The sequence below is a fragment of the Salvia hispanica genome, chromosome 3 (assembly GCF_023119035.1).
Source record: "Salvia hispanica cultivar TCC Black 2014 chromosome 3, UniMelb_Shisp_WGS_1.0, whole genome shotgun sequence".
Taxonomy (NCBI): domain Eukaryota; kingdom Viridiplantae; phylum Streptophyta; class Magnoliopsida; order Lamiales; family Lamiaceae; genus Salvia; species Salvia hispanica.
The window spans coordinates 16,405,211-16,432,619 of NC_062967.1; the positions used below are offsets into that span (position 1 = coordinate 16,405,211).

Consider the following 27,409-nt stretch of genomic DNA (forward strand, 5'->3'; position numbering starts at 1 on the left):
GCGCACGGCGGCCCCTTTTCCACTATGGTGGGGCGATGGAGGCCGATGGAAAAGACTCTCCCATCGGCCCTCCATTGCTAATGCTCTAACCTAAATCTAACATTTTTTGTCATTGAAAAGGAAAGAAGAACAATAAAATCGATTGGTACCCTACTCTAAGGTCAAGTTTGGTTCACCAAAAACACGTTCAAAAATATCCATTTCAGCCTTGTTCCTCGACAGCCCAATCTCAAATGTACCCTCAAAATCTCTAGATTTGCAGAGGGAAATCGATCTCTGCCGATCAAGATGCACGAATTCCTGCTTCCTCGGCTTCCCCCACCCGAAATCAGCTTCGTAAACATCGAATCTCGGCGATCCAGCCACCGATACCACACACTGCCCACTATTTTTCCTGAAATCCAGCGGCCAATCTGCACTCTCCACCACTCCACGATCACTCTGCAAAATCCTTCGAGTCGCTTCTCGTATGCTCTCCGCAGCAATCAGAAATCCGCCCTTCTTCTTCAGCGATCCACGCCGCGCTCCTGCACGTATGAAAACTAGGCAATTTCCCAAGTATGATTCCGGCAGCGGCGGATTCAGCCGTCCGCGGCAGTCTGCGGCGAAGGAGAAATATACGATCTCTGACTCGTCGTCGTCGGAAGAAGCCGCCGACCTCAACGCGCAGATCCAAGCGTGGGCAGAAATTACCGTGAAGGATGAAACGTCGCGTGAATTAGGCGTGTTGGCGTAGACATGATTTTTGAGGTTTTGGACTTGATTTTTTGTGAGGAGAAGAGTTGAACGGACTCTGTTGATCGGAAATTCCACCAGAGATGGTGAGAAATCGAGATTCGGATTTCGGTTTCTGACGAATTTCCAAGCGATTGAATCTAATTTTCCATGATCTACAACCAAATTACGATCGAAAACCGGCAAATGCCTAGCCACTGCTTGATGAAATGCTTCACCGTCTCCAGATCTGTTCGCACAGCCCCACGACTTAACAAAATTAACGATGCTGCTCCCATCGGCGACGGCGTGATGATTGGTGATGCCGATGCAGATTCCCTGGCCTGCAAACAGCGTGATCTGAAGAGCGATCACGGGGAAGACGACGGAGTAGGTGCATCGAGTTGCAAGAGGAAGCTCGGGGACGCATTCGTAGAAGTGATCAGCGATTCGTTGATTGTGTGAAGTGAGATAGTGAAGATTTTGATCGGATTGAGCTATAATTAGAGAAACGGAATCATCGGAGGCGCAGCGGATGGCGGGAGTGCCGGAGTTCAAGGGGAGGACTACGTTTCCGGCGAGTGGGAGGAAGTGTGTGAGAGTGAGGGAGAGAGAAATTTTCAAGGAGGGGAGAATGTTTTGATGGAAATGGAGGTTTGAGCAGGGGAAGTCGAAGAAGATGAGTCTTTGTGTGGGATCGGATTGTAGGAATGGGATGTCGAAGTGTGTTAATGGAGTGTAGAATTCATGATTGCTGCAAATTGAAGAAGATGATGATGAAGAAGCAGGGTGAATTCGGCAGTTTTCGAGCTCGATAGCCATTGGAATACTGTGACTGACTTCAGGTCAAGGTTCATTGACTTCATATATAGTGGATATACCCCTGCGTTCGTTAACTAAAAGAGATGATTTATTTCATCTTTTCTAAACAGTTCGATTAATTAGAACTTTCTCATTTAATCTTTTTGTTGGGATTTGATTCATCACAAAGAAAGAAATGAATATAACTATTGACCCTCACGCATCTTATAAAAATACTATTGGAAAGGCGTGGTCTCTTTTCTAAAGTTTTCGTTGAAAAGAAAATGGGAAATAATCTGCATCTTTTAAACATCTCTTTCATTTTCATCTTTAAAAGGGTTTCACCATTTTCATTCAATGAAAATATTTTATATTGAGTTATTGGTGGGATCAACTATTGTTTCTATTAGTTCTGACTATAACTTCAAATATGAAATTCAAAGTGATCAAATAGAAAAGGATAATGAAATTACAATAAAATATAGGATTAACCAACATTTATCAAATTTAAAAATATGTGAGAATTAAAAAGGATACGTGAGAAAAGAAGAAAGGATAAGAAGAAATATGGGCACCCAAAATTTTAATTACTTTCTCCTATAAAGAAACTCATTATGGCGTTTTAATTGCATTCACATTTGGAAGTTTAATTGAAGTTTCAACCCAAAATTAACAATTAAATCGATCGGAGCGTTTCCCATCCAACGGCCACGATAGAGCTGGCTACTCAATAACGTTTATTTGAAACTCCAACGGTCGAAAATCCCAAAATAAACATCACAAAAATTTCTTCTCAAACTCAACACATTTCCTCCGAATCCTATTATTCAAGATTCCGGTCACATTTTGTTCTTCAATCGATCAATTCGAAGCCTATTTTAGTAAAAAGAAAAAATGAGCGTGCCTCAGTTCTTAGACGCCACGGATTCTTCTGCCGATCTGCAGATATGGAACAACGCCGCCTTCGACAACGGCGAGATTTCTGAAGATTTGGCGGCAAGCAAGCAGCCCTGGGGATCTCTGAAGCCGACACTAGGAAACCCTAATTCTTCTTTCGATTCGGTTTCGGATAAAGAAAATCAAAGTTTCGCATCGGAGAATCAAAATCAATTCCCCTCTGTTTCGCATCTCCCCAAATCGGCCTCTACGACGCCGTTTAAGGCGCTCACCACGGTCGAATCAGTTCAGAGATCGAAAATGAGAGCAATCGCGGACAAGGGTTTCGAGAAAAATCCAGTCTTGAAAATCGACGAGGAGATTAAAGAAATCGAGTTGCAAATCGCGCGATTGAACTCGAGATTGGAGGCTTTGAAAGCGGAGAAGGAAAGCGCGGGAGCTGTGGAGAAGAGAGGGAGAGTCGTGACGGCGAAGTTTGTGGAGCAGAAACAGAGCAACAAGAATGATGAGATTTCGAATTTGGGCATAAGAACAAAGGCTAACAGAAGAGGGATTAGTTTAGGGCCAGCAGAAATCCTCTCTGCAGGGCGTAGAGGGATGAGTTTGGGGCCTTCGGAGATTTTCGGGGCATCGAAATCGAGGCAGATGGTGATCAACAACACCCCTCTGCAGAGTAGGAGGCAATCTTGCTTGTTTAAGCTGCAGGGGATTGAGGAGGAGAGGGTGGAGAGTTGCAGTTTGAGCCCGAAATCAAGGAAATTTGCTGCGAAATCGAGGCAAGCTGTGACCACCATTGGTTCAAGAAAGGCTGTGAAGAAGGAAGAATCTGTTTTGAACTCAGTCCAGCCAAAGAAGCTGTTTAGGGATGGCGAGAAATCGGTTCCAAACAAGAAGGTGTCTAGGCCGGGGAGAGTGGTGGCGAGTAGGTATAATCAGGGCACGTCTCAGGCTTCGGCAATGAGGAAGATATCGTTGCCGGAGAGTGATGGTGATGCAGGGAAAAGGGTTGAGAAGTCGCGGTCTTTTTCCGTGGGGAAGACGAGGGCTAATGAGGGCGAGGGCCGGATGAAGAAGAGGTGGGAGATTCCTAGTGAAATTATAGTTCATAGCAGTGTGAGGGGAGGAGGAGAGGGAGAGGAGGAGAGGGAGAGGAGGAGAAGTCTCGTGGATGTGTTGTGGCGGCGCCTGGCCTTCTCCCGAGGCTGAGGATCGCCCGTTGCAACAGGAGCCCACGTGACTCGGGGCCTGCCAAGAAGGTTGCTCAACTGGTTGGGAGGAAGTCATACTTTTCTATTGATGAGGGTGTGGAAATGGAGCATTCTGTGTGCCAAGTGTTGAGCTATGATGAAGAAGAAGAGCGTTGAAATGTGGGAGTTTTGGTTGGGATTGTGATTTTTGCATTGTTGTGGTAAATATAATAAGTGGGGTTTTTAAGTAAGATGTTTGTGTTTCTTGTTCAAGCATACTTATGCTTTGCTATAATGGAGTATGTCTTGGAATGAAAGCATATACACATGTGTTAGATAAGTATTGAAATACTGAAATAGACTAGTAAACAACAAATATGGTTTTGAATGAATATTTGATTTAGATGCTGACTTGTTCTACAACTACTAACCTTGTTCACCAAATAACTTGTTTACTGCTAGAAAACCTCACGCAATCACAAAAAAGGAGCAAAATGCTTATGAATTCTACAAAAAACTACTACTATTCTAGTATTCGTGTGCTCCCCATGGAAAGCCAATCCCCTGGGAGTAACGAGATCACGATATTGTCGATGGTTAAGGTGCCGGAGCATCTTTGTCTGCAGCTTTGAAGATCTCAGCAATGTCTTCCTGCAAATATTTAGACAATGAACTCGTTTTCTTAAGAGTCACTTCTATTTTTAATGGTAACGTTTCACTAAAAATCTTCATCCAGTTCATTGCTTATAGTAAATAGATTTTCGCAATCTAGATAGAAAATTTATTGATTAATAGTTGTAGTGTCTAGCTGTATCACTGTAAAACATTAAGTATGTATGAAAGGCTTTCGCTATCCATAATCTAGAGGAGCGAGGAATTATTTAAGGTCAATTTAAAGAATATAAGAGTAGAGAAGCGCAAGTCAGTATTTAGATATCAATCAAATCAGAGGTTAAGTTCTTTAAACTAACCGTTAGCTGCAGCACAGTAGGATTTATTTGATGACCGATTTGAAGATGCTAATCCAAGCACAACCAAGTACACACTACACATAAATTTTCAGCCTTCTAACAGGACAATCATATATAGAGTGGAATTTGGATTTGGCTAAATTTAAGTATATTGGTAGTTGAATATTTGGAAGAGAAAATTTCACCGAAAATATGATTCATCAACTTTTTTATAAAATATTGACAGGCGCGTCAAATCCGTTCACTTTGGCACAATCTTTACAAGGAAAATAGCACAATTTTGATTTTAGAGGTTTGTTAAGACAACGAAGAGCGGTTTTCATGAATAATTGAAATTGAAATTTTACTAATTTTACTAATATTGTTATTTACTCTTGAGGTTTGGTTTAATCATCTAGTGATGTATTTATAAAACTAAAACATTGTTCTGTACGTAGTCATGTTTCGCGGAAGCAATTATGCGGTAAAACATTTCAGAGCAATTTCTGTTTATCGTTTAAGATGCATTATTTTACAATGAACGCAATTTCGACGTTAAGAACTTTTACTTCGTTTGGTTAATTGAACTAGTTTACTTATACTCAAAACAAACAGCAGAAATACAATCACCACTAATTCATAAAATACAAATACAAGATCCAACAATATAATAAGATACTAGGACAAATAAACAAGCAACACTAATTCTGAAACAAAAACAAAATGATATCAAGATTTAAAATGATATCCTTCGAAGATAAAAATAGGAGATTAGAATAATCTAGTGCTGTTATTTAACTCCAGTTTCGTTGCAAATTCGAGAAAAGAAGCTGATGACAACAGCTTTGATGTGCGAATTTTTCAGACCTTCAACCTACAAGATTTAAATAAACCAAGGTAGAGATATAGTAAAACTCAATATCTAAACGTACAAAGAATCATTAATTTCATCTCATAAAAATTAAATCCAAACACAATAGAAACAAAATTAAATCAAAACACTATCAAAACTGAAAATAGAAACTTTACAGAATAATCTGGTGCTGTTATTTAACTCCAGTCTCGTTGCAAAATCGAAAGAAGAAGCTGATGACAACACATTTGATATACGAGTTTTTCAGACCCTCTATCAATAAGATTTTAAAAAACCAAGAAAGAGGGTATAGTGAAACTCAGTGTCTAAACAAATCATAAACAATCTTTACATAAACAAATCATAAATAGCCTCAGCACGTTAATTATAATCAATTTAAACATAGATCCACAGAGAGGTTCAACTGCATAAGCAGAACTCGGCTTCACTACGCCTCATATACTATCCAACAACCATCACAGGCATCAACTTTATTCAAAAAGAAAGTCTTAATAAATCAAATAAACCGAGTTAGTTTGATTGAATCTCAGATATTTCCAAGTTTTCATGGAAAGATGAAGCAACATCAAGGGGTTCCCCCTGTAAACAGGGTCTCAACATCACAACACCTCAAAATTGGAAATTTCATCACTGAATCAAATCAAAGGAAGCACTGATATAAAAGGGTTTAAAAACTAGCTTCCTAAAAATAAATAAATTAGAGAATCAACAAGGTTCAGATAATTATACAGCTCTATCGATCAAGAATTTTCTGAAGCAGAACTGGCGTTAAGCTGATTAAAAATCATCATAACCACAGATTATATAAGTAAAAGAAATGAATCAATTAATTGGCTCATATTAAGAAATTCAACCATTATTATCAATCTACTTCATCGATTGGAAATCTCAGAAGCGCGGATAATCTTTTAATCATTGCCAATACCTAATTTCGAAAATTCTGGAATAGTGCATCAAATATAGCGGACATTTTTAGAGGTACAACAATTGAAAAATGTAAACCCCCACGTGAAAGCCGCTAAATCTATGCCTCTATGACTAGCTCGATTTTTCATTGAAATTTTCAGAAAACAAGCTAAAGGTGTGGTGAGGCAATCCAATTATTTTAAAAAAGAAACAAAAACAAATAGAGAAATTACGAGCGCGGATGAATGAGTGTTGCCGTTGTTTTGACACAAATAGGCCGTGAGAATGGTACAGCGGCAAATCTGCAACACTAAACGGCGTCGTTATCGCACGAGCTTTGGGACTTCTTTCTTCATATGAGAAATTTCAGAGGAGCCCGGGTTGCTACATGCAGAAATTGAGGCCTGCGGAAATTAATTGAAATAACAATCACAAAAATCATCAAAATTAACGAGAGAAATTTGGGGGATTTCTCATATTGAGAACTAGAGCGAAGGAGTTCACTACTGTGTGTTGTAGATGGGATGAATGAGGAAGAGATGCATATACTAGGGTTTTATAGAGAAACCCTAATCACGATTGGGCCGGAAATTGTGGATCTGGATAGTCCGAATCCGAAATCTAAAGCCGGGGCCGTTTACCCGCTAATAAAAAACAAGGGTGTGTTTAGTGAAGAAGTTCTTTTAATCAGTCTTACTTTTCCTACCGGCATGTTTCATAACAAATATGGGATATATAAAGATATGTGAAACAAGTTAAGAAATGCCGGCTTTGTATTAATATATGCGTAGATAAAAAAATTTCATTATTATTTAATAAACAAGAAATTATCTAAATTTGTGTATATAGATAGCACATGAAATGACATTATTGCCCTTATTTTAAAATATGTATATTTCTTTTTTTCATATTTATTAGTGATGCAACCTTCCAATAAACTAATTTAATAGTAGTAGTATTTATTAACAACCTGATTACGTACTAACTAATTAGGTCTATCAAAGAATAAAAAAATTACCTAAAAAACAGATCAACCTGAATCATTGTAAGCAAATTTTTGGAAAACCAAATATGCTCAGATCAACAACAGTCCACAGTTTCATCACTACCTTGGAAAATCCAAGAGAATAATTATTTTAACCATTTGAATTTTTCGAAAAAAAAAAGAGAAAAATTGGTATCTTTGCCGATTCATCCGCAAGAAAGAAGAAAAACCCTCATCAAATTTTAAACAATTATTCATTTTGTAGAACAACAGTAGTGGCCCAGATCAGCACAAGATCATAATTGCCTCACAGGATCATAATTGTCATGCCACAGTCGAGTGTTATGGTCACAAATTAAAGAGGGAAAAGAAGCTCAGCTCAATTGGCTTAATTGATATGTCAGCTGGAGGGCCACATCAGCCTAAACAGAAATGAGAGATAATGAAAGTTGAGGGGCCTAAATGCAAAGGGGAGAGAAGGGAAACAGATTGGGTATATATGCAGAGACTCTCTTCTTCATCAGCATCATGAAAAATGTGTGTTGTGTGCGCTGAGCGCTTGGGCTGAGGATCGTGGATCCGAAGCATTCCTATCAGTTCTTATATCGTTAATCTTTCGTTCTAGTATTTCAATTCCTTTTGTAGTTGTGTGTAAACATTCTATGCCAACAATTATCAATACATTTCTTATCTAGATCTTTCCTATTTGAGTTTGCACATTTGATTTTGGATTAAGTTGCATCAAATCATGGAGGTGATCATCGATTGGAGCTCTTCTTGTGGTTTGGTCATGCAACAAATGGTATCCAGAGCTAATATTCCTCGGACAATGATGTCGGCGACGCGATTGACGGAGCCGGAGAAGAAAGAGTTGGATTGGGAGAGTTGACGGGAGCAGCGGACGCTGGAATCGCAGCAATTCGAGGCTCGACGGGAGAAAAAGAAGGTTGGAATTTCAGCAGCTACTCCGAAATTTCATCTCGAAGTCCGGTGAAGAAGTTGCAGCCGCGGATGAGGAATCATCATGTGTTGAAGAAGAGGATCTGCAAGTCGAGATCCGACGACAACAATGGGAGGCTCGATTAGCGGCTCATTGGCGTCGCATGGATGCTAAATTGGATGCATTGAAGGAAGCAATTCTAGATCTAAGCTCCTCGAGCCAAAGTTGATCAACGGCGACAATGGACCAGAATGACGGCAGCCGTGGATCACACGTGAGGGCTGGAGTGGTGCACCACAGTTGCAGCACGGATCGTGATCCAATGGAGAGTAATCTATCTCCAATTGCTGATCTGCAGAATCTCAGGCAGGTATCCTCTGTTCGAAAATATATCGATGCTTTTGGTGAGTTATACTCTAGGGTTGATATAGAAGAAGTTGAGGCCTTGAGGTTGTTTTTATTGGGGTTAGTGGAGGAATTACAAACACCGGTTCGAAGGTTTACACCCAAAACCTTAGCCGATGCTTATGCCCTTGCTAAACTTCAAGAATTAACGTTGACCGGCGTATTACCATCATTATATGAGCGTGAAGAGCAGCATGACAATTCTTGGAGATATGAAAATTTGAATATGAAACTGAAGGTTGAAGGATTTAACCTTCTTGGTGAAGAGGTGATTGAGGTTCGGGAGATGAAAGATACTGATGATAAATGTAGTAGTTTAATTTTGGCAGAAAACTTGATCATGGCAGTGAGTGAGTTGAAATCGGCTGAAACTCTTGATATGAAATTGAGTGAATTGAGTAACAGAGAGAATTCAAAAAATGATCAATGTGAGAAAGATTTAGCTGCTAACTTGGATAACCTTGGTAGTTTGATTGAAAATGAGAAGATAAGGAAGGGTTGGGAATATAATTCCAGTGAGTTTGCGAAGTTGAGTAGTGAAGAAAATGGGGTTTCCATAGAGGTCTCGGTGGGAGAGGTTCTTTGTGCTTGTCAAGAGATCGATGAGACGCGTGTGCAAAGGGAGGATAAGGTTGTTGCATTGGTGATAGTGGCTAGCAAACTTGGTTGGCTCGCGTCTAAGTGGTTTACTACACCCATGGTGAAGATGAAAACGGATGGGGTAGGATTAGGCATTTTGACAGTTGCTTCTGCGTTGATGGAAAGTTGCTTCTGCGTTGATGGAAACACATGAGTTTGGGAAAGAGATGGAGCATGTAGTAGACAACCTAGCAACTTTTGGAAAGGGGAAGGACAACTCTACTTACTGTGCACAATTTGCTACAAGTTTGATGGTGCATAGGAGTTATTATCTTTCATTGAAGTGGCTATTGGATTGGGATCCTAAACCGAAGGTGAAGATGAAGCTTATGAAGTTTTCTGGTCGAGCCTTCTATGAAGAAAAGTCTATGGATCTGAGAATGGTGGATAAGGAGATCTCTAAAGAGGATTTGATTGCCTTGGATAGGAGTGGTGTTGAACCATCACAATGAAAATATACCTTTTATTCTATTTAAATTATACATTTTTTAATTATTATAGTCTGATAACTTTTATTCTAATTAAATTAAAATATACCAAAAATGAAAAAAATAATTAATTTGTGGCTTGGGCTTGGCCATGATGCGGTTAACTATTGTGGACACCCTAAAGGATGGGAATAATTGTCTCTTCAACTCTCTTTTAGTAGGGAAGCGAGAAGAAGTTGAAGTGACAAATAAAGTTTTTGCTACTCCTGCGAAGTTATCTTTTTTAAACATATGAATGGATCGCTATTGTTAACTGAAAATTATGTTGATAGTAAATATATGTAATAATCCTTCATTAAAATATTTTGTAACATTTAATATTTACGATTGCGTCATAGTAATTACTGGTTTCAAATCCGCCGTAATCACATATACAATCCATGTAAATGTACATGCATTCCTTGCTAACAGTATATGATAAGGCTAATTTCATGCATCGGTTATATGGTGAAAAGCGTTATAATTTGTTGGGTCTAACACGTTTCCTAAGCCAGGTGTGTGAAAAATCGCTAGATCGAGGAAATGCTGAAGGAAACGGTCTAGAAAAGGAATGAAGTGAAGTGAGCAGAATTCAAAAGAAAAGAAGGCGTGACGGAGGGAGTCAGTAGCTGAGGGCAACAAAGTCTATCTATACCTCGATGGGCCCCACTCCAACGCCTATATATAGAAGAGCATGCAACACACAAGAATATCATATTTTTCACTCTCTTTTAGCTCACACACATAACACACACTTGGGAATGGGAGATAAATGCGTGGCAGCAGCCAACACCAAAAACAAGTTCAAATCCTTGAACATGATTATTACGCATCCTTCTCTGTGGGATCGATCCATACTTCCCTATACTAGGTTTAGTAAAGTGATTGAGGGTTTTTTTTGAAAGAAGTGCTATGTGTGTCCGACGACCAGGATTTCCTGCGACCAACGAGTTCCTAGACCGCGTGATCTAGTGGATTTGCTGGACCAAGGGAACCTGTTTATTTCCTTCTGTGCGCACCGTGAACACACACACACTTAAAAAGTTAACTTTCAGTATATACTGTAAATGCTAACTACATATATAACCTAAAAAGAGATATTTCACCGAATTCATTTTTTCTCTCGTGAAATTTATGCCCTATTTATTATAGAATAAACTACATTTTTAGGCACTATACTTACTGCGACAAACAAATACGGTCCCTATATTGTCAAAATAGTTCGTTTAAGTTGCTCGTTTACCTTGTAACCAAATTTCTGAACACGACCCCAGAAGCTTAAAAAGGACATTTTTGTAGTCTACAAACATTTCATAATAATAATTATCTAGTACATCCCCTTGGTGACCGAGTTGGTCGACTTCTCGTACAAGGTCCAGTTCTCCTGAAGTTGCTTCATCATCTGCACCTCCAAGGTATTGCTCAACGTCGCCGCGGCCGGTGCTGAGCGCGATGTAGAAGCGCCCGTAGCAGAGAGTTGGAGGGGGATCTAGCTTCTCGGATTGCAGACTGCTAGTCCCGTGGACGTGGGCGCCTGGAGAGTGTCGAGGGGGGCTCCTCTGAAACGTCGTCGTTGAGGTCGAAGGTGCGTGAGCCACTACTACTATTGTAGTTGCCGGCGACGCCGAGTTTTGTCCCCTTCGCACCAGGAGCGCGCTCTTCCTCGCGCAGATGGCTCTGAATTTGGAAACCCGCGGAACGAGGGATTCGTCCCAGTAGCCGAACTTAGGCCACCCTTCAGTATTGAACAACTGACACGACAACGCTTTTATGTCGGCTTCGTACGGCCGCTCTTAGCAGAGCGGAGTTAGTTGTCGTATATGCCGGTGAACATCTTGAGGGCTATAGTGATCCTGCTGAACTTCTTTCGGATCTGGTCGTGTGTACGCTCGACGCTGTTTAGATTCAATTATGATACACAAAACAAAAGATAATAAAAAGAGATCCAACCAACAAAAATTGAATCTAAACAAGAATTGATGGAAGATTAGGAATGGAAAGCATGTGTATAATGATGAGATAAGAGAGTTATGACCATAGGACCTTGACCAAAAGGATGGAAACAACCCTAGGCAACTTTCAATAGCTCTATCATCCCTTGACTCCACTACTCAATGGATACACCCCATTGATGCATACCTCTACTTGAATCAATCTATGAAATTGAGACAAGCAACCTTCAAGGAAGGAATTGGATACATTCCTCAAAGAGGAAAAACTCACTAGGGGGATAACTTCAATCACAATCTTAATCTAGAATGAAAAATGACACCAAAAGGTATTTATACTAAAGCCCCAAAATGTGGAAAAAGGCCCTCAAAAACTAAGTCTCGGGTGATTCACCCGGTCGGGTGAATTGCAGGGTGTAAAACACCCGCCCGGGTGTTCTCTCTGGACTCCCTCGCCAGTTCTGCGCGACTTCTGTAAAACCATCATAACTCCCTCATTCGGATTCCGATTGAGATGTGCAAGATACCCACATGAAGCTGTTTCCAAGACGAAGACGATGGTGGTAGTTTCATAGCTTTCGGATATCATCTCGATAGGACGGTTTCTGGTTGAATCCAGCTGTAGTTGAAATCCTTGACGCACGGCTTCCATGATCGTATCAGCATCGGTGTTAAAGAACGGATCGAACTCAGACTCGTAAATGAAAGTGGACCCTATAGATCTAGGAGTCTCGACCCGGTAGTCTTCGTAGCCGGGCCAACGGGCACCGCCTCCGCCGAACATCGTCATATCGTTGTTGGCACTATTCAGGTTTGGGAAATTGTTGGGATCCATACTTGATAGAGAAAAGAGAAGAGAGTAAAAGAGTGAATTGTGTGTGTAAAAAAAGAGAATGAGAGAGACAGTATATATAGAAGTTTGAAAAAAAAATATCATAAAAATGCGTCAAGATCATCCGAGATCATCCTCGTCCACGGTCCTGCAATGGGCGGACGAGGGGTCGGGCGAGGCATCGACCACGACCGAAAGATCGGTCACCCGACTATCCCTCTACAATGGGCGACGATCACGGACGAGGACGAGTAACATGGATCGTCCGCCCAATTTTTGCACCATTGTGGATGCGCTTATGGATGTACTATTATTTTCGTATCCACGTGAATGACAATAGCTCACCATCTTCTAAACCATGAAAATTACTCCCTCCGTCTCAGATAATTTGGGACACTTTGACTCGGCACGGGTTTTAAGAAATCTAATGGAAAGTGAGTTAAAAAAGTTGGTGGGATATGAGTCCTACTTTTAAAGTATTAATTTTATAATAAAATATGAGTAGGAATGGATTAGTGGAATATAAGGTCAACTATCAAAAATAGTAAAAATGAAGTGGGACAAATTATGTGGGACGGCCCCAAATGAAAAATTGGGTCGAATTATCTGGGATGGAGGGAGTACTTACTAGGTACCACTTGCCTCCATATAAATTAAACAACACAAACAAAAATATACAAAGAAATTAATACTAATATAAAAACACAAATTTACAAGAGTAACGATGAAAAATAACCCAACATTTCAGTAATAATTACCCCAAAAATAACAATAGACATTAATACGAATAATAACTAATTTTAAAAAATAAAATAAAATAAAATAGTCATAATTTTGTCGTCGTATGAAATCGTCCCATCCTCCAGTCTTCAATTCAAACCCCTTCTCTCCTACCGCGATACGAAACCGAATCTACATGAGCTTCCAATTCCACGGATCGAAATCAATCCAATTCCCAATCGGAGTCAGCTGAATTCGAATTGATGCTGCTGAGAATCGTCAATTCAGGTTATTATCATCTCCTAATTTGGCTCACCGACGAATATTCAACGCCTATATGGGCAGTTTTGATCGCCGGTACCTTCGTCGTCGTCACTCTCACCCTCTCCATATACCTCATGTTCGAGCATTTGTCCGCCTACAAGAATCCCGAGGTTCCACTTCACCCGTTTCTACGACCTTTCAAATTGCTGCGGATTTTGTTTATTTTAACGCCGATTTGGTGATTGCAGGAGCAAAAGTTTCTCATAGGAGTGGTACTCATGGTTCCATGCTATGCTGTTGAATCAGTAAGCTTTTCCACGCCTTTTTTTAATGTCTTTTTCTGCCTGGTTTAGCTGAATAGTTATGATTGATCATGAGATATTTTGTTGATTTTGTTGGTGGATGTGTTACAGAAGTGGAAATTTTGGTGTATTGGAAGATGTTTCTGTTAAATTGAGTTTGTGTTTAGCAGTATTTTATTGTGATTAATAGATAATAAGACTACTTATATGGTGAAAGATGAGATGGTATAGCAGTGTTATTTATGAATTCATTGTGCCTATTAGGTGGAAATTTAGACATTTTTTTGAGTTTGCAAAGATTTCGTATCCATATTATGGTCACTGTATGGTGGATCACCTAAGATTAGTAGATGATTCACATGTCGAAGGCTTGAAGCACTATGTTGCTACAAGCTTCAGTGTATCGGTAATTCTTCCAATACTAGCGTTAGGGTCCTTTATTGCTTTACAGCACTAGAGTACTCTGTTAACATTTCCAAATCCATATTTAAAATTACAAACTGTGGTATTTATTGGCTTATGCAAGCCTACAACATGTTTTTTTAGTATGATCACAATAATTTTTGTAGTTCTATAGTGGGATCACTTCTCTCCTCAGTTAATTTACTTTTCATAAGACAATATTTCCGAATGGGATCACTTCTCACACAGTGGAGTAGGCAGATAGTCACTGTTGCTACTAATTAGTTTTATACTTCTATTATGGAGTACACTTTCCTGATTGATATCTTGAATTGCTTCAAATTATATGTATTCTTGGTTTCACTCTTTATGTGAATTTTCCTGGTACGAGTTGCTTATGAAACTTGATATTACTTCCTTCTCAAGCAACGTCTTCTGTTTGCAGTTTGTTTCAATGGTACACCCAGCAATTAGTGTTGATGTTGGGATTGCTCGTGATTGCTACGAGTCCTTTGCCATGTATTGCTTTGGGAGGTATCTAATTGCTTGTTTAGGTATATAATCAAGCTTTCTTCTTAATATTGAAGTTCTTCAATTAGTATATGTAATTACACATATTGTTAATTTCTTATACTCCATAAGTTAGCAGATCAATAAATGCTTCAAAAAAACTTGTACTAGTATAACATTATGCTAGTTGACATGGCCCCTGGTCATCAAACTTCTTGCTAAACTAGAGTAACTAACTATTTGCCGGAACAAGATCATCCAATTTTCACATGGTGAATTAGGCGGAGAAGAGAGGGCAATTGAGTTTATGAGGAGGGAAGGGCGTGCAGGTATGAAAGCACCCTTACTAGATGATCATGGTCATGAAAGGGGAATTGTGAGGCATCCCTTTCCGATGAACTATATCTTGAAGCCTTGGAAACTTGGTCAGTGGGTTTTTCAGGTTATCAAGTTTGGAATTGTTCAGTATGTAAGTTCCATCTTCATGTGTAATCTTTCAGTGTGTGTGTTCTGATGTTCACTGTTTCTATTCTTTTATCTCGCTAATCACCATGCTTTGACAAGTTTGGAAACTTCAATGGCAGATGATAATAAAAGCATTGACCGCAATTTCAGCAGTAATTCTCGAAGCTTTTGATGTGTATTGTGAAGGAGACTTCAAATGGAATTGTGGGTACGTACGTTACATCCTTTGAATATATGTATTCACTAGATATTGGAACTTTTTTTTGATTACCTGCAACCCTTCAAGATTGTGACACACATGTAGCAGGCAGAAAGATGGGACCATGGGAAGCCTAAAATATTAAGAAAACAGTAGGCAATCATGTTTTTTCTTGGATTGGCTAGAGTGAAAAGCCTATGCTACCTTTTTGATGCACCACTCATTGAAGTGAAACTATACTTATAAGCTAGTGTGATGTAAATTGTTTAAATGAATTTGGTACTCCAATTTTTGTTTTATCTAATAAAGTAATCATATCGATTTATAACCTTCATACGAAGTATGCTGCTTAACCTCGATTCCTATGGATTTTATTCTTTTTAAGATTTACTCAAAGTTAGTAGCTCAAATGAATGGATAAGAAGCTTGGTTACTCTTAACAATTTTCCCCTTCTTTGTTTTATAGGTACCCGTATATGGCTGTGGTTTTAAATTTCAGTCAGTCATGGGCTTTGTATTGTTTGGTTCATTTTTATGCCATCACAAAAAATGAATTGGCGCACATCAAACCACTGTACAAGTTTCTGACATTCAAGTCAATTGTGTTCTTAACTTGGTGGCAAGGTGTTGCAATAGCTCTTTTTTATGCCGTTGGCTTATTTAAAAGTCCAATAGCTGAGTCCTTGCAATTTAAATCAAGTGTTCAGGACTTCATCATCTGCATAGAGGTAATTATGTTAAGCTGCATTTTCTTAGCTGCTGCTCTTGACCGATCTTCGTTAATTATGTTCAGGCTTCCATTGTTGATATCAATATCTTGATTTTGATAGATACACAATGGGCTCAGTAGTCAATTTCTTCTTGTATTACAGTTTGATATAATATTTTATGTTATGAATGTTTGTGTATTCATCCAGGACAGATGGGTCTTGCTTCTGTGGTTCACCTTTATGTTTTCCCAGCAACGCCTTATGAGTTAATGGGAGATCGCTTTTCTGGAAGTGTTGCAGTCCTCGGAGATTATGCATCCGTGGATTGTCCTCTGGACCCAGATGAAGTTAGGGATAGTGAACGCCCCACAAAGCTGCGCCTTCCTCAACCCGACTATGAAGCCAGAAGTGGAATGACAATTAGAGAGAGCGTTAAGGATGTTTTTCTCGGGGGTGGTGAATATGTAAGTTCTTCTCAATTCTTCTTATACTCAACTCTTCTGCAATATTGAAATTATTCGTTAGCATATTTGTGTAGTTGAAGAATCCTATGCCTTGATTCTTCGTCATTTTAAAAAAACAATTTTTCTGCACCGCTGTCATTACTTTTGCCTGATGTCGAATTCCTGGTGGATGGTATTAAAACAGTTTTTCTGCACATTTCTATGCAGATTGTGAATGATGTGAAGTTCACAGTCACTCAAGCAGTAGAGCCAGTAGAGAAAGGAATCACTAAGTTTAACCAAAAGCTGCATAAGATCTCCGAGAACATAAAGAAGGAAAAGAGAACCAAGGACGACAGTTGCATTTCCTCGGCAAAGGCAGTGATCCGAGGAATTGACGATCCCCTCCTTATTGGGAGCTTCAGCGACAGCAGTAGTAGCTCGAAGAGGAAGAAGCACCGACGCAAATCCGGGTACACCAGTGCAGAGAGCGGCAACGAAAGCAGCATCGACACTGCATTTGGTGGTTACAAGATTCATGGCCGTCGATGGCTCGTCAAAGATTAGTAATATCAGTTCAATTTCCGGCGAACCGACAATGCACCGCCACCACAATGGTGGTTCCGATAGCTGAGACGATGCTGTTATGTATCTGGTGCTTGATGATCAGAGGAATGAATTCCACGAGCTATTGCAAAAGGCTGTAGATTTTTTCCTCTTTTTGAAATTATTGTATAGAGAAGAACGAATGAAAAAACTCTTCTATTTGTCACACTCTACTCTACATAGAGAAGAAACTGATGTTTGGTGAGGAAGATATTGATTTCTTTGTACAAGAAGTAGAATAAATAAATTATGGGTGACGTAATTAATAGGATTATATTTTTCTCGAGGAAATTCCGTTTTCTACCTGTAAATTTGATCGTATCACGCCATATAAAATGTGTATTCTAATCAACTCAATGGGATTTACTAAGTTTTCTACTTTTCTCACATTCCAAAGTTACTCAATAGATAATAGTGACTATACATTGGTTCGTATACTTACGAATAAAGATAAATATACATTAAAATGTACACCATGTACATAAAATCATTAAATTTTAAATTCAATTAAATTAATTTAGAAATATGTGTTATTATTAATTATATAAATATAACAATAAAAAGAAATAGTATATGAAAAATTTTACTCTCTCCTTCCCACAAGAGTATGCATTTTTCAGTACGAGTTTTAATGCACATTTGTTAAAGTAAGAAAGATGTAGAAAGGAAAAAAAAATTATTATTAGTAAAGAATGAGTCTCACCTCTTTAGAGAGAAAATGACTTTTGACAATTAGAAAGTGCATACTTTTATGAGACAAATTAAAAAAAGGAAATAATGCATACTCTTATATGACGGAGGGAGTATAACATAGTTTCAAACCCGAATTGAAATAATTATACAATCACTACGGAAGAAAACGGCTAAGGATATTTTTTAATGTAATTAAGAATAATAATTTGCATATTTAATAGTGATTTTGGTCCTTAAAATCATTAACCTTTTAAAAAATCTGTTATTTCACATAAATTCTAAAAGTGATATGAAAAATCACAAACTTTGGTTAAGAGTGTTTTTTCCTAGCCCGACCTGAATATAAAATTTTTGGCAAAATACGGTCTACATGAACAATCGTAAAGTCTTTGTCCTCACACCAGAAATTTAATACCTTACAACATATTTCCATTTACTAGTCTTTTCTATAAATCTAAGAATTTGACTGACAAATAGTAATTTGAAGCTTTCTAGGTTATAATACTTTGAATCATGAAAATGAAAATGGTCTGCGTAATTGGGAAAATGTTATGTATATTTGAGGAAATGACTGATATACTACTGTTTGTGTTTCTTAAATATTTTTATTAGACCTTAGGATTTTACACATCATGCACCACATGAAGAAATATAGTGACAACTAATATTAAAAAATGCCACATAGTCCAACCAGATTAGTCTTCTGGCCCGTCAGGGAGAAAACACAACTGACATCAAAGTTTGTCGTTTTCGTACCACTTTTATACTCCCTTCATTTAGTGGATATATTTCTTTTCGACACAGAAATTAAGAGAAATGTGTGTAATGTATTAAATAAAAAAGTAGGAGCGAGGAAAAAGAAGGAAGATTAAAGTAAGAGATGGAGATCATAAATGAGAAAAAATGTGTTAACTTTTATTAAAAAGACAAATGATTTCACTACTATGAAACGTACTAAAATGACAAAATGATTCTATTACTATAAAACATAGGGAGTAATATTTATAAATAACACATTTTTGAGGAAGTTAAGGGGTTTAAGGGATCAAAATCCCTTCTTAATATTGAGTCATTATAAAAGTATATAAATTTTATTTTTGTGCAATTATTTTTCGTCTAGTTGTAATTTAATTTGATATATGGTAGGTAAAAAATAATTTAAATCAATGAAGTTATACTATAAGATTTAAGTTTTTAGAGTTTCTTGAAACTTTTTTATGGATAGTCAATTATCTGATTCTATAATTTAGTTTTAATATATGCGGTTATCGTTCTATTTTAATAGCTATAATATTTTGATATAATAGTATTGAAAAGATCCATTCTCGATTTATGTAATTTGCATAACTTGACTGTATATGGATCCGGTACGAGTCGGTCCTCACTCAAGTGATGACGATAGTTACTGAAAGTTTATCACGAGACGCAAGTACGCAACTCCTCTTGTATGCTTTTACTAATAGGATTATAGGAGTAATACAAATTGCTTTTGTTAATTGGATTCGAAAAATTGATTTGGTTTTTGAACATAAAGTTTAAATTTTGTTCCCAAATATTCATACACCGAATATCAATCTTACTCCACAAGATGTTTATTTTATTCTTTTATTTTTAAATTATATATGTAATGTGAAATTTAATGAAGGGATGAAATGGAAAGACGAGTTAAACTACAATCTCATAACCTTGAATGGTTTATTTCATTTTTCATGGAGATGTACGCGGTTTCGAATTTCTGAAATAGAAATACTTTTACAATAATCTCACAATCGCAAATTAGTTTTATAACAAAAACATAACCTATAAGGTAACACCATTATTGTAAGATGAATATAAGATTCAAACCGGACTTCAAGGGCAATTACCTATTACACAATATTATTATAATTTTATTAGTATGCTCTGTACTAAACACATTCTAAATACTTATCTCCTCCAAATTGGCAGTTGCCATAAAATTATTAGCTTTAAACTTAAATATTACACCACAAATGAAAATGTTGGTAGAGTAAAAGCCAAAACTTTTAATATAACTACTTCCCTAAAATCAAGATTGAGTCGTGGCAAATCCCCATTAAAATTTAAACCCATGATTAAATCACACTTAAACAATATACCTATCTTCTCAAAAAAAAAAAAAAAAATTAGAAATTTCCCCACTTAAATATGCCGGCTAAGCTAAACAAATAAATCCCCACACAACACTCTTCTACCCCACATATACACACAAACTCAAAAAATATATACAAACATCAAATTTGAACATAATATACATCACAAATATTTTATAACTTCTAATTTGTCTCTTAAAACAAGTCAAGAAACGAATTAACGCATCATATCCATATTATCATATATACCAAATCCAATTCCCTTTCCCTTAAAAATACTCCAATTGATAATATTTGAAAAGTTTAAATCCCATTCTTTTTTACCTAATATCGCCGAATGATTAAAAGTTTTAAAATTCAAAAAAGAAAACAAATTTAGTTACCATATGATTAGAGTTTCAAAATTCAAAAACAAAACAAAACAAAACAAATATAGTTACCATATACCATGGAAGAGCATTGCCGTCCATTCACACGCCTCAGCTATATAAAAGTGGCGGGCTTTTCCCATTTCTCTCAACACCAAAATGAAAAACAGACGCACTCTCACCATCACTGCGTGTTCCGATATGCAGAAATCGAGAGAATTGAGCCCGGCGTCGAGCACGGCTTCTACTTCATCAACAACCGATTATTATTACGGCAGCGGCCTTGAATCCCCAAATAGTATTCTCGCTCCAATGAAGCAGAGAGCCGGTCAATTGAGAAAGTCTAAAACCCTTAAAAATTCAGGATTTCTCCGGGGTCTTTGGCCGTCGACAGCTTCGTCAAAGCCGAGGAAGGCGGCCGATTTCATCGGCGGCGAGGAGTCGGAGCAGGGGAGGAGGAACGGAAAAATTGATCGGAATCTCGGCCGGCAGCGGAGCTGCACCGAATTCAGGCGGACCCGGAGCCAGCGAGAGGATTCTAAGGAGAATCGCAATCCAATTTTGGGAGGATCGACGCGATACACGAGGAAATCAAATTTTCTGGATAAATCGCAATCGTCGGAAGAAGGTAACGAACATATCATGCCGGGGAGATACTCTATTGATGAGGTGGCAGTGAGAAACAACTCCTTTTCGAAATACGATTCGGGCCTGAATTTCGATTTCTCGTTGGCGTCGTATATGGCCCCAACCGTCAGCTCGAGAAAGCACCGGATCGACGACGTGCCGTCACGGTCACGGCGGTGGAGCGGTGAACATCTGGAAATTGATAATAATAAGAAGAATTATCCGAAAATTTCCAACTCGGGGAAGAAGGGTGGTGGAGATTGGGCCGGGCCGTTGGCACGAATGGGCTCTCAGAGGGCTTTGAGCTCTCACAAAGGGAAGGGAGTGAGGAATATTTTGAATTTGGGGATTAATTTGGTGAAGGGGAGGAAATCTTCGTCGTCGGCCGGGCCGGGCTCGGCGGAGAATGTGCATCAGTTGAAGTTGCTGCATAATGGGTTGGCTCGATGGAGATTTAGCAATGCAAAAAGTGAAGTTGCTAATGAGAATTATGTTAAACATTGTGAGGTATACTCTATTTTATTTTTTATATATGTATGATTATAGATTAATTGTGTATTAGTAGAGTAATATTTTGGGTTTTTTTTGTCAGGAAAAATTCCAACATGTTCAAGTTGCTCTTTTCAAGCTTCAACAGTCTATCTTACAAAAGAAATTACAGCTGCAGAAGGAGAAATTGGAGATGAAATTAAATTACATAATTCAGTCACAGGTAAATAAAATTATACTCCTATTAAAGTGATAATACAATTAATTTATAGATTAATATGCACTCTAATGTTACTTACAAAAATAAAACCATTTCATCATAGATGAAAGCATTGGAAGTTTGGGCAAACATGGAAAGACAATATTCATCAGCAATTTCAAATACAACAGATTGCTTGCATTCTGTTGTTTGCAAAATACCCCTCGTTGATGGAGCAAAGGTATATATATTTGCTTAGTAAAATTATTTATTTTGTGGAGTCAAAATTTGAAAATTGATTCGAATATAAATTTGTTGCAGGTTGAACCACATATGGCTTCAGCAATGTGTGATGCATCAAATCTTGCAACTAAAATCAATATTATGGTTGCTGCCTTTCAACCAACGGTAATGAATTAGTTTGGTGTTAATTGGGTGTTTGTGTCTGTGAAAATTATGGATATTAACTTAATTTAATTGTGTTAGGTTGAAAAAAATGTTGGAGTCGTGGCTGGACTGGCAAATGTAGTTATACAAGAGAAGCAACTATTGGAAGAATGTTTGGACCTTTTCAAATTCATCTCTACATTGGAGGTAAAATTGAGAAAATCTATAGTTTAAATTTTTGCTGCACAATTAATTTAGTTGGAAACTAGTGGAGTAGTAGTAATTTCATTTTGAATTTAATTGCAGTTGGAAGAGAGGAGTTTGAGGAGTAGCATTATGCAATTAAGGTTGATGCAGCAGCAGCAACTAGGGATGTTGGCATAATTTCTTGTTACTCTCTCACACTCTGTAAAAGATTTAGATAAATTTGTAAGAAAGTAGAGAAATTTCTACTTCATTTAATAAGAATTTGTATCCATTCGTACAATATGCAAATTCTATGATTGAGTCAAGATTCAAATTTTCCTTTGTAAATTATTTTAATTATAGTACCAATTTTATGTAAATTCTTATACAAAAATCCCTATCCATGAGCTAAATTATACTACTACTCCACATGAATATAGTTTAATTAGGAGTAATTTTTATATAAAATAGTCCCAATAATTTTTGTTAGAATTATCTAGAAACGCCATTTCTATACAAAACACACAGTACACACTTGGATCATCTCGTCGGGAAAAACCGGCTTCATCATCTCCGGCTGCTTTCACTCTCTTCCATTCCCCCAATTTTACACACACACACACAGCCCTCTCATATTCCAATTTCCCCCAATTTTCAAGCACATATCAAACCTAAAAATGGTGTATGTCCAATCCCCCTTCAGCAAAACCCTAACTGTCAATCTCAATCCTTCAACCACCACTCTGCGGGACCTTAACCTCCATCTCCATCGCCACCACCTCATCCCAATTTCCCACCAGCGCCTCTATCTCTCGCCGCGCCTCCTCTCCACCGAAGGAAACGACGCCGTTTTCCTGTCCGATCTGGGGGTTTCCCCAAATTCAACCCTAACCCTACACATCCCTCTCCTCGGCGGTATGCAAGCGCCTGTGGCTCCAAAAGCCAGGACCGACTTCCTCAACACCAAGCCACCTCCGAATTACGTCGCCGGGCTGGGCCGTGGCGCCACCGGTTTCACCACCCGATCTGATATCGGTCCTGCCCGAGCTGCCCCTGACTTGCCCGACAGATCCGCTGCGGCGATCGGCGCACCTGGGGCGCCTGGCGTCGGCCGCGGCCGGGGGAAGGGAGCCGGCGAGGAGGAAGAGGAGGAGGAGGCTGAGGAAAAGGGATATGACGAGAATCAGAAATTCGATGAATTCGAAGGGAATGATGCCGGATTGTTTGCTTCTGCGGAGTACGACGATGAGGATAAGGAAGCTGATGCTGTTTGGGAGGCGATTGATAATAGGATGGATTCGCGGAGGAAAGATAGAAGGGAGGCGAGGTTGAAGGAGGAGATTGAGAAGTATCGAGCCTCGAATCCGAAGATCACTGAGCAGTTTGCTGATTTAAAGAGGAAATTGTACACATTATCGACCGATGAGTGGGATAGCATACCGGAGATCGGGGATTATTCTCAGAGGAACAAGAAGAAGAGATTCGAAAGTTTCGTTCCGGTACCAGACACGCTGTTAGAGAAGGCACGGCAGGAAAAGGAGCACGTGAGTGCTTTGGATCCGAAGAGCAGGGCGGCCGGTGGGACTGAAACGCCATGGGCACAGACTCCGGTTACCGATTTGACTGCTGTCGGTGAAGGGAGAGGAACTGTGTTGTCATTGAAGCTCGATAGGTTGTCCGATTCAGTCTCTGGATTGACTGTGGTGGATCCTAAAGGTTACTTGACAGATTTGAAGAGTATGAAGATCACTAGTGATGCAGAGGTGTCTGATATAAACAAGGCTCGATTGCTGCTGAAATCAGTAACGCAGACGAATCCGAAACACCCTCATGGCTGGATTGCCGCCGCTAGGTTAGAAGAGGTGGCCGGGAAGCTTCAGGCTGCACAGAATTTGATTAGGAAAGGGTGCGAAGAATGCCCTAAAAGCGAGGATGTGTGGTTAGAGGCGTGCCGTTTGGCGTCTCATGTTGATGCGAAGGCTGTGATTGCAAGAGGTGTGAAGGCGATTCCTAACTCAGTGAAGTTATGGATGCAAGCAGCGAAGCTTGAGTTGGAGGATGTGAATAAGAGTAGAGTATTGAGGAAAGGGCTTGAGCATATACCGGACTCTGTGAGGCTTTGGAAGGCGGTTGTTGAGCTTGCTAATGAGGAAGATGCGAGGCTTTTGTTGCAGAGGGCTGTGGAATGCTGCCCGTTGCATGTTGAGCTGTGGTTGGCACTTGCTAGGCTAGAAACTTACGATAATGCGAAGAAAGTGCTGAATAAAGCGAGGGAAAAGCTTTCGAAGGAGCCGGCTATATGGATCACTGCTGCCAAGTTGGAAGAAGCTAATGGGAATACTAGCATGGTTGGGAAGATTATCGAGAGGGGTATTCGAGCTTTGCAGAGGGAAGGCGTTGAGATCGATAGAGAAATGTGGATGAAAGAGGCCGAAGCAGCTGAAAGAGCTGGTTCTGTTGCTACCTGTCAAGCTATAATCCACAACACGGTTGAGGTTGGGGTGGAAGAAGAAGATAGGAAGAGAACTTGGGTTGCTGATGCAGAAGAGTGCAAGAAGAGAGGCTCTATTGAGACGGCGAGGGCCATCTATGCCCATGCTTTAACTGTGTTTTTAACAAAGAAGAGCATATGGCTGAAGGCTGCTCAGCTTGAGAAGAGCCATGGCACTCGGGAATCTCTCGATGCTCTGCTCCGGAAGGCTGTTACTTACATACCACATGCTGAAGTTTTGTGGCTCATGGGTGCCAAGGAGAAATGGCTTGCTGGGGATGTGCCTGCAGCTCGGGCGATTCTTCAAGAAGCATATGCTGCAATTCCCAACTCCGAGGAGATTTGGCTTGCTGCATTCAAGCTTGAGTTTGAGAATCATGAGCCAGAGAGGGCGAGGATGCTTCTTGCAAAGGCCCGAGAGAGGGGAGGAACGGAGAGAGTATGGATGAAGTCTGCCATTGTTGAGAGAGAACTGGGCAACATTGCAGAGGAGAGGAGGTTGCTTGATGAAGGGCTGAAGCAGTTTCCTTCGTTTTTCAAGCTCTGGCTGATGCTGGGGCAGTTGGAGGAGCGTCTTGCGAACTTGGAACGAGCCAAGGATGCGTACGAGCTGGGGTTGAAGCACTGCCCCAAGTGTATTCCTCTATGGCTCTCACTTGCTCACTTGGAGGAGAAGGTGAATGCATTAAGCAAAGCCCGCGCTGTTCTGACAATGGCTAGGAAGAAAAACCCTCAAACGCCCGAGCTTTGGCTTGCTGCAGTGAGAGCTGAGTCTCGACATGGTCAGAAGAAGGAAGCCGAAATATTGATGGCGAAGGCGTTGCAAGAATGCCCGACCAGTGGTATCCTCTGGGCTGCTTCAATAGAGATGGCTCCTCGGCCTCAACAGAAGACAAAGAGCAGGGATGCGTACAAGAAATGTGGCGACGACCCTCATGTCCTCGCTGCTGTGGGGAAGATATTTTGGCATGATAGGAAGGTCGATAAGGCTAGAACATGGTTTAATAGGGCTGTGACACTTGCTCCGGATATTGGGGATTTCTGGGCACTGTACTACAAATTCGAGCTCCAGCATGGTGGGGAGGATAACCAGAGGGATGTGCTGAACAGGTGCGTCGCTGCAGACCCAAAGCACGGAGAGAAGTGGCAGGGGATATCGAAGGCAGTGGAGCATTCCCATCAGTCTACGGAGTTTATCTTGAAAAAGGTGGTGGTCGCTATAGGGAAAGAAGATCATGCTGAAAATGGCAAAAACTAGTTCATTTACCTCAGTGATGAGTTTAGTGTTGCTTTTGATTTGGCTTAAGCATTAGATGTATGAATATGATTGTGAATTCTGACTAGTTCTTCAGCCTATGGATTTGCTTGCTTATCTTTGCTGCTTTGTAGAATTTGCTTATTGACTGGTTTTATTCATGTCCTGCTGCTGCTGCTATACACGCTCTAGGTTGTAAGTGTGTCTTTTGTATTGATCTTGGATTTCTTTGTAGTGTGATAATATCTAATTCTATGATCTACCATTAATGTAAAGCTCTGTTGTTGGTTTCTTACAATATGCTAAACATGAGATATGAAAATGATTAAAATTGGTCTAGAGTGTGCAAAGATTTAAAAAATGACAAGAAATCCATGGAGATGACATTGTTGAAATTGTTCTATTTTGCTTAAGCTTTGTTGGATACATGATCAGGGATGGAACTATGCTAGCTTGTGCATCAAAAGTGAGAGTTGATGTTTACTATGTTAACCGAGAATTTTTATTTTGGGTGAGAAGTTTTGGAATTTGATGGGTTATATAATGCATTAGCTAGTGAATTGAATTGGGTTTCTATTTCACGTTAGGTTGTGATTCCAAACTCAAATTTGTTTTTCCGATTGATATTATACATGCTGCATGCATATGCAATTTACAAGCTATGATCCTAGAATACTAAATCTAATTAAATTCAAGCCTTCTGTAACCCTACAAAAAAAACCAACAAAAAAATCAAAAATTGAGATCCAGCAAAAGAATGTAGATTCATTCATTCTCAACGAAAGTTACAAAATCCAAATCCAACATTAATTAATTGCTAAACAACAAAATTATCATTTTTCGGAAAGCTGCCAAAATGCACCGTAAAAATGCGATCATTTTGAGCTACACATGCCATCCGAGAAAGGAAAGTAAAAACCGTAACCTATATGAATATATCTTAGACGATTAATTGAATTACACACAATTTCTAAATCAATTTCGCCATCACAAGATTTGACCATAGTGGGAATGTTACAAAAATTATGAGGATTATGACAAGCAAAACGGCGTAGTAATACCACTTTCGGGTTACGCCCTAAAGCGGCCATCGCCCCCGCCGCCCGAGGTCGTGCCGGGATTTTGAAAGAATTTGAAAGGTCTTCATCTTGGCCCCGGGCGGGAAATGCTCCGATGGTTCGTGAGTGTTTGCGGGGGCGTTGGCGCGCGGACGGGGCAAAGTGAAAGATTTGTGTGTTTAGATTAGGGGTGGCTAATCAACAACTTTTCTTGCCCTCTCCGAGCTGGAGTTGCATGGTAGGGTTGGAGGGAGAAGAAAAGATGAGACAAGTCAAGAATCCATGTGGAAACTATAAAAGTGGATTTTAGATTTTTTTTAGTAATAAATTTGGGGAGGCTAATATTGGAGGGGTTGAGATAGTAATGGACATCCTAAA

General features: G+C 39.3%; 5 protein-coding genes, 1 long non-coding RNA gene and 5 other non-coding genes across 13 annotated transcripts; 4 read left to right on the plus strand and 7 right to left on the minus strand.

Annotated features, from left to right (window-relative positions):
- Positions 1-150: 150 nt before the first annotated feature.
- LOC125209451 (malonyl-coenzyme:anthocyanin 5-O-glucoside-6'''-O-malonyltransferase-like) lies at positions 151-1,536 on the minus strand. Its single transcript, XM_048109048.1, has one exon. It carries the CDS (start codon positions 1,534-1,536, stop codon positions 151-153), a length of 1,386 nt encoding a protein of 461 aa, XP_047965005.1.
- A 777-nt stretch (positions 1,537-2,313) lies between these two features.
- LOC125212962 lies at positions 2,314-4,007 on the plus strand. The gene has a single exon (XM_048113276.1). It carries the CDS (start codon positions 2,410-2,412, stop codon positions 3,616-3,618), a length of 1,209 nt encoding a protein of 402 aa, XP_047969233.1. The 5' UTR covers positions 2,314-2,409; the 3' UTR covers positions 3,619-4,007.
- A 1,152-nt stretch (positions 4,008-5,159) lies between these two features.
- On the minus strand, positions 5,160-6,898 carry LOC125211163. Its single transcript, XR_007174467.1, has 2 exons — positions 6,837-6,898; positions 5,160-6,733 (listed from the first exon to the last, which is right to left on the minus strand). It is a non-coding gene; the product is annotated as an uncharacterized LOC125211163 (long non-coding RNA).
- On the minus strand, positions 5,327-5,435 carry LOC125217243. The gene has a single exon (XR_007175660.1). It is a non-coding gene; the product is annotated as a small nucleolar RNA snoR97 (small nucleolar RNA).
- On the minus strand, positions 5,583-5,691 carry LOC125217242. Its single transcript, XR_007175659.1, has one exon. It is a non-coding gene; the product is annotated as a small nucleolar RNA snoR97 (small nucleolar RNA).
- On the minus strand, positions 6,132-6,222 carry LOC125217180. Its single transcript, XR_007175600.1, has one exon. It is a non-coding gene; the product is annotated as a small nucleolar RNA Z223 (small nucleolar RNA).
- LOC125217255 lies at positions 6,255-6,344 on the minus strand. Its single transcript, XR_007175672.1, has one exon. It is a non-coding gene; the product is annotated as a small nucleolar RNA U36a (small nucleolar RNA).
- LOC125217263 lies at positions 6,577-6,723 on the minus strand. Its single transcript, XR_007175680.1, has one exon. It is a non-coding gene; the product is annotated as a small nucleolar RNA snoR134 (small nucleolar RNA).
- Positions 6,899-13,397: 6,499 nt separating the features above from the next.
- On the plus strand, positions 13,398-17,441 carry LOC125216791 (protein LAZ1). 3 transcript variants are annotated; one of them, XM_048118562.1, is made up of 9 exons: positions 13,414-13,554; positions 13,612-13,700; positions 13,779-13,835; positions 14,680-14,788; positions 15,026-15,213; positions 15,329-15,417; positions 15,875-16,136; positions 16,331-16,582; positions 16,790-17,441. In XM_048118562.1, exons 1-9 carry the CDS (start codon positions 13,530-13,532, stop codon positions 17,126-17,128), a joined length of 1,410 nt encoding a protein of 469 aa, XP_047974519.1. In that variant the 5' UTR covers positions 13,414-13,529; the 3' UTR covers positions 17,129-17,441. The 3 variants fall into 3 exon arrangements, with proteins under 3 accessions (XP_047974520.1, XP_047974518.1, XP_047974519.1); XM_048118561.1 differs by having other exon boundaries at positions 13,405-13,700; XM_048118563.1 differs by lacking the exon at positions 16,790-17,441 and having other exon boundaries at positions 13,398-13,700; positions 16,326-16,525.
- A 2,972-nt stretch (positions 17,442-20,413) lies between these two features.
- On the plus strand, positions 20,414-22,575 carry LOC125215803 (QWRF motif-containing protein 3-like). The gene is made up of 6 exons (XM_048117357.1): positions 20,414-21,473; positions 21,559-21,678; positions 21,779-21,895; positions 21,976-22,062; positions 22,141-22,248; positions 22,348-22,575. Exons 1-6 carry the CDS (start codon positions 20,499-20,501, stop codon positions 22,423-22,425), a joined length of 1,485 nt encoding a protein of 494 aa, XP_047973314.1. The 5' UTR covers positions 20,414-20,498; the 3' UTR covers positions 22,426-22,575.
- A 154-nt stretch (positions 22,576-22,729) lies between these two features.
- On the plus strand, positions 22,730-26,092 carry LOC125212615 (protein STABILIZED1-like). Its single transcript, XM_048112826.1, has one exon. It carries the CDS (start codon positions 22,905-22,907, stop codon positions 25,974-25,976), a length of 3,072 nt encoding a protein of 1,023 aa, XP_047968783.1. The 5' UTR covers positions 22,730-22,904; the 3' UTR covers positions 25,977-26,092.
- Positions 26,093-27,409: the final 1,317 nt, after the last annotated feature.

What these genes read in the sequence shown, in the direction of transcription:
- LOC125209451 (XM_048109048.1), bottom strand. Translation starts at nt 1,536, where the DNA reads ATGGCTATCGAGCTCGAAAACTGCCGAATTCACCCTGCTTCTTCATCA.
- LOC125212962 (XM_048113276.1), top strand. Translation starts at nt 2,410, where the DNA reads ATGAGCGTGCCTCAGTTCTTAGACGCCACGGATTCTTCTGCCGATCTG.
- LOC125216791 (XM_048118561.1), top strand. Translation starts at nt 13,530, where the DNA reads ATGCTGCTGAGAATCGTCAATTCAGGTTATTATCATCTCCTAATTTGG. An exon ending in CCGCCTACAAGAATCCCGAG is followed by an intron (nt 13,701 to 13,778) that starts GTTCCACTTCAC and finishes TGGTGATTGCAG; the next exon opens with GAGCAAAAGTTTCTCATAGG. An exon ending in ACTTCATCATCTGCATAGAG is followed by an intron (nt 16,137 to 16,330) that starts GTAATTATGTTA and finishes CATCCAGGACAG; the next exon opens with ATGGGTCTTGCTTCTGTGGT.
- LOC125215803 (XM_048117357.1), top strand. Translation starts at nt 20,499, where the DNA reads ATGAAAAACAGACGCACTCTCACCATCACTGCGTGTTCCGATATGCAG. An exon ending in CCCTCGTTGATGGAGCAAAG is followed by an intron (nt 21,896 to 21,975) that starts GTATATATATTT and finishes AATTTGTTGCAG; the next exon opens with GTTGAACCACATATGGCTTC. An exon ending in AATTCATCTCTACATTGGAG is followed by an intron (nt 22,249 to 22,347) that starts GTAAAATTGAGA and finishes ATTTAATTGCAG; the next exon opens with TTGGAAGAGAGGAGTTTGAG.
- LOC125212615 (XM_048112826.1), top strand. Translation starts at nt 22,905, where the DNA reads ATGGTGTATGTCCAATCCCCCTTCAGCAAAACCCTAACTGTCAATCTC.